The 10,762-nt window shown below is 33.7% G+C and overlaps 1 protein-coding gene across 1 annotated transcript in view; it reads left to right on the forward strand.

Annotated features, from left to right (window-relative positions):
• Positions 1–9,420, forward strand: part of CCNC (cyclin C) — a 31,920-nt gene extending 22,500 nt beyond the window's left edge. Inside the window, exons 6-12 of the mRNA XM_036248619.1 lie at positions 1,017–1,072; positions 1,909–1,944; positions 2,614–2,705; positions 3,345–3,412; positions 6,923–7,002; positions 7,924–8,042; positions 8,830–9,420. Coding sequence (XP_036104512.1) covers positions 1,017–1,072; positions 1,909–1,944; positions 2,614–2,705; positions 3,345–3,412; positions 6,923–7,002; positions 7,924–8,042; positions 8,830–8,881 — 503 coding nt within the window. The 3' untranslated portion in view covers positions 8,882–9,420. The remainder of the gene's footprint in view (positions 1–1,016; positions 1,073–1,908; positions 1,945–2,613; positions 2,706–3,344; positions 3,413–6,922; positions 7,003–7,923; positions 8,043–8,829) is intronic.
• The last annotated feature ends 1,342 nt before the right edge of the window (positions 9,421–10,762 follow it).

The raw sequence follows: 10,762 nt of genomic DNA on the forward strand, positions 1-10,762 counted from the left end.
TTTTCTCATTTGTACTTAGTGACTAAGAAGAGTAGTATCTGTGTGTATGTGTTTATGTGTGATATGAAAAAAATCCTAGAAACCTTTGCACATTTATTCATGCTTTTATTAAAATTTATCTTTCAATAAATACCTGTTTTTATAAAAAGTTTAGAAAGTACAGATTAGTAAAAATCTTTAAATCTCAGAGATAAACACTGTTAACATTTTTTGGTTGTATTATCCTTCCAATTTATATAGATATGGATATATATTTGTGAACAGGTTCCTTCTAAGCTAAATTACCAAGTGAAAGTTTTTGCTTAAGAATATTGGATAAGCCTGGCCAGTGTGGGTCAGTCGTTGAGCATATACCCATGCACCAAGAGGTCACTGGTTTGATTCCAGTCAGGGCACATGCCCAGATTGTGGGCCCAGTCCCCATTGAGGGGTATGCAAGGGGCAGCCAATCGATGTTCTCTCTCACCGATGTTTCTCTCTCCCTTTCCCTCTCCCTTCCCCTCTCTCTGTGATATCAATAAAGAAAAAAAACTTTTTAAAGATTATTGGATAAGATGTTATTCCTAGAAAAAAATGTATCTTTTCATATTTGGTTATAGCATTATTATTTTTTTTTTTTTTTTGTCTTTAACTATGACCATATATTTCTGTGTTTTGTCCAGTTGTGTGGGAATTATATGGAAATGGTGCTTAAGAAGATACCATTCTAGAGCTGGAAAGATTTTTAGAGATGATAAAAGCTAGTGATTTTTTTTTTTTTCCTAATACCTTTATTTTTTAAGCTGCAGAACCCTTAATATATTAAACATATGTAGTATAGATGGGGGTCTGGAGCTTGCTGCCACTTATTCTCCTCACCTGAAAATAAAAATAATCTGGTCCCTAAGCATCTTCAGTGCCCTACTAAAAATTATTTAGCCCTATTTCTAATGTTCTACACAGTGTTAAAGAAATTTGGGGTTAATTCACTTTTGCATTTTCTCAATTTAAGTTTTTTTTTGTTTTGTTTTCTGCAGTAAAAACTAGATTTTCATATGCATTTCCAAAGGAATTTCCTTACAGGATGAACCATGTAAGTATATTGTATAAAGTAAAACTATTTGTCAAAGTTACATATAAACTTGCTTCATTTTGTATTAGAATAAATTGAATAGTCTCCTAGAAATGGTAGGTTCAAATGCTATAATATAAACCTGAATGCTAAATTACTTCTATGTTTAAAAAGTACTTCATAACAGTGGTTGAGGAACTAATAATACCGATGTCAGAACCTCTCTAGACCAACTAAATGGAAATTTTCAGGCTTGAGGCCTGGGGACCGATAGTTTCTAAAAGCTTCCAGGTGATACTAATGTGCATTGGAGCTACTGTAATGCAATAATAGTATGAAAACCATATTTCAAATTTTACATTGTGAGAGAAGATAAATCTCTATTGACATTTTAATAGGCATGTTCCCTTTTCCACCTTGCAAGGGATTTCTTCATTCCATTTAACTTGTATATTTTGGTTTCATTTTTTGTATTCTTTCCTTCTACTGATTTATAATATAATAAGAATAACATTTACGTGCAGTTTTGCATTTGGTGAATGGAAACTATATTGGAAAATCTGAAGTTTATACAGGTTATTTTAAATAAAGATAAGTAATAAGTGCTTATATGAGGCTGGCTTTTTTTTAGGAATTAAAATGCTTTATAGTCATAATTTCATGCATTCTGTGATATTAACATATGCAGTATTTTTATTGCATATGTTAATTCTAATATGTTACTCTGTTCATTTTCCTGATTTAAAAACACTTTAGTAAAAATTTGTGATAAATTACTGTGCCTATAAATTGCTGTTAGACTAAGTAGATTCATCTAATTTGGTTTCATGTTGACATTTATAATCTTTTTTAAACAGATATTAGAATGTGAATTCTACCTTTTAGAACTAATGGTAAGTATATTTCTTCCCTATGATTAATATAGTAAAACTTATTTAGTGAAGTCAGAAATTATTTAAAGAAATGATTTGTAGGGAGGTACATTTTAAACCATACAAGTGATAATGATGGTGAAATCATAGCACCTAGTAGCATCATCACCTGTATCCTCTTGGAAGCCTGTAAAATAATTTGTATATCCTACTTAGGATGGGAATATTTTTCTGTTCTATAGTAACTATAATAAAAGAATTACAAGCAAACCAGTTGGGACATTAAACCACTGTTAATTATTTGCACAATTTGTGTATATGTGTGGTGTTATTTAAAGATAGATTATGTCTTTGGCAGAATTCTGCTCCTCCAGTTGGGAATTACGGATTTATAGGCTAATAAGAGGTTTCAGTGTGTTGCAGATGTGACACTTTGAGTCTCTAAGGGAATGGATGCTGACTGACTGCCAACCGATTTTCCAAGGTATATTCCAGAGAGAGCACTGCCTTCACTATTATAGTAGAGTTTAGGGCTGCCATACTGCTTTCTTAAGAAAATAAGAGGGAAGCAAGCATGAGTTAGAGAAATACATTTGAAATACACATTAACAAATCAGTTGGGTAATGATAAGGTTTTTGTGTTGTAATAAATCTGTTTTTATACATATACATTTTTTAAACTGTTTCTAGGATTGTTGCTTGATAGTGTATCATCCTTATAGACCTTTGCTCCAGTATGTGCAGGACATGGGCCAAGAAGACATGTTGCTTCCCCTTGCATGGTAATTAGAACAGAAGTTATTCATAGTGTAACATGTTATTAGCTAGGAAGATTGACAACTAAATATTAAGTTTAGTATTTTTAAAGTAATTAAAGTGGTTCCCCAAGATATTTATGTTGAACAAAATATTTACTTGTTGAACTTTAATAATTATATTGATACAAATGATAAATGATAAAGATCTTTAAGTTATCTATTTGATGAATATTTCCATTAAAATTTGGTTATTATGAAAAACAGACTGTTTACCTAAAAAGTCAGTTTATCTTTAAAATTATCAATACTTTTTGGTGGTATTCAGTGTACATATTAATTATTGTATGATTTCTGGCTTCCTATCTGATTTTCTAATTTTTGAAAAATTAGGAAAAAATCTGTTTAAAATTTATTATGAGGTTTTAAATTTTAAAATATATATTTAGCTATAATTTTATTCATTAAATTATGCTTATTTATTGAATCATTCATGTATCCATCTTTTTCCCTTGATGTTTTCATCTTTATATCTGTGTGTGCTTCAGTAATATAAAAAAGAAATAATATATACAAAGATGGGAAATATGGCCCTCTCTGGAGGGAAATGTACAATCATTTGAGGTAGTTCTGCTTTCAATAATAATATGATTTACATTTCTATAGGAGGATAGTGAATGATACCTACAGAACGGATCTTTGCCTACTGTATCCTCCTTTCATGATAGCTTTAGGTATGTAAGTGTGGTTTATTAGTTAAATTATTAAAACCTATTTAGGTCATCCTAAAAGAAATGTCACCCTATTGTACTTTATGTTTTTATGTTTCATGAAGTAATAGATTAATCCTTGCATGTGAGCTTTCAATAATATGAACTGCAACTGTCACATCTGGATTATTGTCCCCCTAAATCCCCCCTTTTGGTAAGTTTTTAAAAATCATTTAAAATAATTTTAACTAGTGTTTGTTTAGAGGGAAAAGTTCAGAATAAAGTCCTCAGAGGTTGAGTCAAGAAGCTTCTGTGATCCTTAATGCCTTTGGGGGGGGAAAGTCAGCTACTATGCTATTATCTGTGGAAGGCAGTACTATAATGGGTTAGAACATAGTCTTTGGAGTCAGATGATCCTAGGTTTAAATTTTGCTTCCTTTATAATTATGGGGAAATTATCTAACTTTTGAGTTTATTTCCTAAATTGTAAAATGTGGGGGATACTAACATCTCCATACAGACTTGTTGTAAGAATTAAATGATACACCTTATAGAGCACCAAATATTGTCTGCCATATATTAGGCACTTAGTACTTTTTGTTCCCATTTTTGTTTTGTTGTTTTTTTTTTCTATTGATATCCATGATTCTATCATCTTGATTCCTTCCTCAAATTCTTTACTGTATTCTTTTTTTTCTTTTATTCCTTAAATGTTAATATTTCTTATCCTTCTTGCATCAGGTGACACATAGGTTATACTTATATTTTAGTAGTACTGGAGACTCCCTGGAAACACTGTATTCGGAAGAATTCTAAAGTGGCATGTGGGTTCAGAGAGAAGGAATGCTGGGATCTGCGTAGATAGGAAGGAAGGAGTAGCAGGCCACGTGGCACATCTTTGCCATTCCTTCTGTCTTTATTCTTCCTGGGTGCCCCACTGAGGCCTGTGGCGTCTATTTCTTCGGTTCTGGAACATTTACATTTCTTCATTTAACCAAGATCTTGCTCCTGAGCAGTTCTTTAGATCCTGCCTTACAGATAGCTTCACTTGGCATCTCAGACTCATGAACAGGACTGAACTCACTACTTTGCCCCAGATGTGCTCCTTTGAATGTCTGCTAGCTTGGTGAATACCACTAGATAGTTACTTTAGTTGGAAACACAGCAGACTCTTTCATTTCCCTCAGTACGTCCACCTACTTGGTAACTAATACCTTTCTTTAATAATCTCATAGCTATGATCTCGTTTCTATTTGGGTTACCACAGTAGTCTACTTCCTATCAGTTGGCCTCCAGCATCCCTGTTCTCAGAGAGTCAAGTCACTGCCCTCCACACTTGAGCTAGATTACTGGTTTTCAACCAGAGATAATTCTGTTCCTTGGGGGATATTTGGCAATGGTTTTGGTTGCCACAGCTGCAGTGGGATGCTGCTAAGTATCCTGTAGTGCACAAGCCAGTCTCAGACAGTTGTCCAGCCCACAGTGTCAACAGTGCCAAGGTGGAGAAAATGATGCAGAATTTGTGCCCAATTAAAACCTTTAAGTGCTTCCCCCAATTTTTGGATAAAGTCCACAGCTTCTTTTTACCATTTATATACATGTCATTCTCTGCTCCCACTCTCACTTAAAAAAAAAACATGTTATTGATTTCAGAGAGAGAGGAAGGGAGAGGGAGAGATAGAACATTGATGAGAGAGAAACATCAATCTGCTGCCTCCTGCATGCTCCCTACTGGGGATGTAGCTCCAACCCCAGCATGTACCCTGACCAGGAATTGAACCGGTGACCTCTTGGTGCACGGGACAGTGCTCAACCAAGTCACACCGGACGGGCTCACCTTTTTTTTTTTTAAGATTTTGCTCAGATTTCACCTTTTTATCTATACTGTCCCCCCATTAAAACTCCCTACATCATCTCATGCATGATATAATGACTCTACATATACGCTACCCTAATTGTGGTGTTTTCTATTGTGTTTTAATTACCTATTGTTATAATTTTAGTCTTTTAGCCTCTTAATCCCTCCTGGATCTAAGTCCTACTTTATAGCTTCATTTGACTTGGGACAACCACAGCATCAGTTCACATTTGAGTTACTGTTTGCCTATGATGTCATCCTTAGCAAAGTCGTATGTGTGACCACAGCAGGGAAAATAACTCTGAACAAGCTGGGGTAGGATCAGAGTAGCCAAGTTATTCAGTAGGAATTATATTGGGCAAAATTATGATGTAACTTGTCTTTGAGCATTTTTTATTGTCTTTGTTAGTTGTATATAATGTATATAATTATATACAGTGTATTATGTATTTTTTCTAAGCTCTATTTTATTACAACATTCAATTCTGTGCTAATGTGTCCAGTTTTCACCTAATTTGATATACTAATAACTTTAAAAAGCAGCCCTAGATTGGTTGCTCAGTTGGTTGGACCGTCCTGCAGTACAGGATTCAATTTCCGGTCAGGGTACATACCTAGGTTGCAGGTTTGATCTCTGGTCGGGGTGCATATGGGAGGCAACTGATTGATGTTTTTCTCTCTCCCCCCATTCACACCCCTTCCTAAAACTAATAAACATATCCTTGGGTGAGGATTAAAAAAAAAAGCAGAGGCAACAAACACTACTTTTAGTTGAAATATCAAAACATAGTCAATATTCTTGAAATTTATTAGTGTATTGTTTGGCTGGAGTTTTTTGTTTTTTGGGTTTTTTTTTTTTTTTAATTTTTTTTCTTCATTGATTGGAGAGAGAGATAGAAACATCGATGAGAGAGAACATCGATTGGCTGCCTCCCGCATGCCCCCCACTGGGGATCAGGCCCACAATGTGGGCATGTGCCCTGACCGGGAATCGAACCAGTGCATGAGTGGATACTCAACCACTGAGCCACACCAGCAGGGCTGGGGTTTTTGTTTTATATTTATTTATTTATTTATATCCTCACCCAAGGATGTTTATTGATTTTAGAGAGAAAAGAGACATTGATGTGAAAGAGAAACATCTGTTGGTTGCCTCCCATTTGTACCCCGACCAGGATTGAACCCTCAACCTAGGTACGTGCCTTGACCAGAATCAAACCCACCACCTTTTTGTGTACAGAGCAATGCTCCAACTAACTGAGCCACCTGACCAGGGGGTTTTATTCTGTTTTTGTTTTTTTTCATCACACTGACTTCTGATTATATTTTGACCACGACTTTGTGTTACTTTTCAGAGATCATTTCCCTGCTCTAAATATCCTCATTGGATTTTTTCCCTCTTTAACATGCCCTGACTCTCAAGGCAACTGCACCATGCCTAGCACACAGTGAGGAGCTGGAGATGTCAAGAACCTTAAGATGGTCTAGTAATTTTTTCTATCTCTGTCAGATTAAACTGATGGTCAATTTAATGGTCAGTGGTAACTATTATATGAACCTATGCAATCTTTAAAAAGAATGTTGGAAAATATACGTGAAAATTTTATCTTTAGTTCTGAGTCCACACATTACATGTTCGTAGTTAAATGTGGGCTTTTGTCTCATTTTCTTTCCAGCTTGTCTACATGTAGCCTGTGTTGTACAGCAGAAAGATGCCAGACAGTGGTTTGCTGAGCTTTCTGTGGATATGGAGAAGGTATTCTTTAAAATTCCCTTAGTGTAATATAAACTTGAACATTTTAAAGTTCATTAACTTTAAATATTTACTTATCATGAGCCTAAAGTCTTACGAAGTCTACCAGGGTAAAAAAATGTTTGGTTTAAAAAAATGAAGAAACATGTTTGGCAAAAAGAGTTGATGTTGACAAAGGTTCTCTTTCCCTTTTTGGTTTAACCTTAAACAAAGTGGTCAACTTTTAGTTTGGTTATTTGAAGAGCAGCCTCTAATTTCCTGGGTTATTTTAAAAGCTACCTAGTGACCACTAAAAACTATTATAAACTTCTGGAGCACAGCCTATCTCCTGGCAAAGCAGGGTTTTTTTTTTTGCCCTTTTATTTATCTTCCCTGCTGAAATGTTGTTGATGGCATTAAAATTACCCAAAGTTAAGTCTACTCAGGTAAGGAAGAAAGAGCTTATTTGGAAACTGGATATGACAGATTTGTAGCTGTTAATTTTTTAGCACCTTAACTCATTTACAGTAGTTAACAGAATAAAAATAATGTCTTTTGTGCACTACCTCCCACTAAATTGCTTGAAACAATTAGTATTAGAAAAGCACTGTATAGTGGTAAATTTCATGATTTAGACCTCTTCCTAGTACCTCACTATTTTATTTTGGTTTAGATATCAGCAGGTAGAAGGAAACCAACTGAGGAGAGATGAATAAGGATGGACAGGGCATCCATGTTAATAGATGAGAGGCTAGAAGGAAAAGCCTAAATAGCTGTGTGATACAAATACTGCTCTCATGTTTATCAGAATTGTCTAGCATAAATACTTGAGAGAGACTCTGTCTTTTCACTGTTTTCTGATGGATGCCTAGTAAGTGATGTATATTCTTTATATACTAAATGCTTGATAATGCCACTGAGAACTTTTCAAATATTTTCTTCTAGATTTTGGAAATAATCAGGGTTATATTAAAACTATACGAACAGTGGAAGAATTTTGATGAGAGAAAAGAGATGGCAACTATTCTTAGTAAGATGCCAAAACCAAAACCTCCTCCAAACAGGTACTTTGTAGACTTTAATTATACATTCCATTTAATTATATATTTTATACTCATTATCACATTTTTTTCATAGATTACAATGTGTTTTTTTCCTTAAAATTTATTCCAAAACTTTATAATACATATTAATTTTTTTAATTTCTGACTTCATAGATTGAGAATGTCTCATTTAAAAATATTAATTGGATCATTTGTTTTTACCTCATGGATTGGCAGGTCTATTACAGGTATCCCTCAACATATGGGTATATATTATACATACGTTTAAACAGGACAGAATTAGGCCAATTTATTAGAAATTCAGAGATAAAGAGTTCTGTAGTATTCCCATGTCAGTTTGATTCTGTGCTGTCTCCCCCCACTCTCCCCCAATACTGGCTATTATCCTGTTTTATAAATTAGATTATTTATCTGATATTATAAAGATAAAGAATTTTAGCTTTTGAGTTACCCAAATGGCACCCAGTAATGTAATTTTGCTAAATATGAATCAGTTGTGCCAAGGGGGGTTTTGTTGTTGTTTTATTAGGATCTGTTCATTTGGTTTAGTGGCTCTTAGCTTTCACTGTACATCAGATCGTTTGGGGTAAGGAAGCAAGGTCAGATGGAAAATAAAGAAATATTGCCCATCTTAACTAACTTAAACTTAAGTTATAAAACATTGAGATAGATTTGTAGGTCTGATAAGTTAATGTCACTGTTGGGAAAAAAATAAATACTTGACTTATACAAGGAGCTGTTTTAAGGCAGTCATTCAAACAGCTACCTTTGGATGCATTTTTTGCAGAAATTCCCTGAGTGATTCTCCACTAGTGGCAGGGCCTGAAGCTGCAAGATGATGATGGACAAGATAAGGCAATAATCCTATTGCCACAGATACTGGTATTCTCAGTTTTAGTTATTTTTATTTTAAATATTCAACATTTTCCAGGAAATTACCATATTTCTGATTTATAAAGGTTTGCTGTATTTACATATGATTTTAGTATGCCTTTGGACAGTAATTTTTTTGGAAGAATACTTCTTGATTTTCATAGTTGGTTAGTAGGAATAAGATTTTATATGTAAGATTTAATTTTATAGGAAATTTGTTCAGAAGCTCTAATCTATATGTTGAGTGATACCTGTAATGACAATGAAATCCCATACCCTAATTTAAGTTTTTGATTGTATATGGACACTAACTTCCAGAATGCTTGTTATGTGTGAGGGCACTAAGTTACATAAGAATAAAAATATAAAACCAAATGTTAGTCTTCTGGATTTTAATTTTTCCACATCTGTGTCTTACAGTTGGGAATGTCTTTGTTTTGTAAGTTTGTACTATAGAATAACTAACTTTAAAAATTAATAGGCTTACCAGGGTGTTGAAAATGAATCTTTTAATTGGTATAAAATCTCTTTCTTCCCCACTTGAACAGTGAAGGAGAGCAGGGTCCAAATGGAAGTCAGAATTCTAGCTACAGCCAATCTTAAAACATTCCGAAGAATTCCATAGTGGACCAGTTGGAAATAAACCATTGGACAGATTTCAGTAATGTCTTCAATGGAACACAAATGAACATGAATAGCTTGTTTCTGTCAAGCATTGGGAAGTGATTTTATTTTTGAAAAATAAGTTTTTCCTTACCTAATTTGATTCTAATACATAGTTGATGAAAGTCTCTTGATTACAGAAGTTTGGAAAGTTTCTAAGGGGACCTATAGACAGACATTTCAAAATTAATAGCTTTTGCTTAATAATTTTTCTTAATTTGGATAATAGCAATTGTAGTTTTTTATTAAGCCAGGAAACATGAACCATAATTTGTTTAAAATTCTCTTTGGTCATTGAAGGACCAAAAAAGGACATAAAAGTGAAATATATGAGGGTATTTTCCCCTCCTTAAGTTAAACTTTAAAGCTGTATTTAAGGAATCAAATCTTACAAAATCCTGGAAGATTTTGGTAATGATGTTGATCATTTCAGGGAAATTTAATCAAGTACCTATTGATTTTAAAGCGTATTTTATTCAGTAGTTTTAGTATCTTGCATGGAAAATACCAGCCCAGCCTAGCAGAAAAGTGCAATATGTATAGCATACTTTGACATTTTAAAAGTTATATTAATTCTGTAACCATTTTGAAATGCTGGGCAAACTTTAAAAAAAAAAAACCTACATGAAGTTATTTGCATTTGATTCACAGTTAAATCAGGCATCTAAAAAGCTAATTGGATAAAATATAATATGGTTGAAATTTGATAACATTTTAATGTTAATTTTTACTCTACTGTGAAAAGCTTCTTATATGACATACACACTCTAGTTTATTTTTGTGTCTTAGTGTGGATTACAGATTTATGACAGGTACCCTGAGCCAGGAACACAATCAGGTTTCAGGCCAGTTTGATACTGGCTACTCTTAATTCTCACGTGAGCGTAGGACTTGACTAAATGTTATGTCAGTGGGACTGTGCTGTCTGTGGAACTTAATAAATTAATCATTTTCTTCAGACTTGAAGGAGAGTGATAAATAAAATTTGGAGTCATAGGATATTGATGTACGATTAAAAATTTTTTATAAGTCAATTGTGAACCATGAATTATGAAATTAAATGTTGATTTCCTAGTATAAAACTGCAAGAATAAAAGTACATTCTCCAGCTATATTGACCAGTGTCTTGAATATTTATCTTTTTGAATCTGCCTTATGTTGTTTTCTGAGAGTCCTTCTTCCTA

Source organism: Molossus molossus, unplaced genomic scaffold, assembly GCF_014108415.1.
Source record: "Molossus molossus isolate mMolMol1 unplaced genomic scaffold, mMolMol1.p scaffold_m16_p_8, whole genome shotgun sequence".
NCBI classification, from domain to species: Eukaryota; Metazoa; Chordata; class Mammalia; order Chiroptera; family Molossidae; genus Molossus; species Molossus molossus.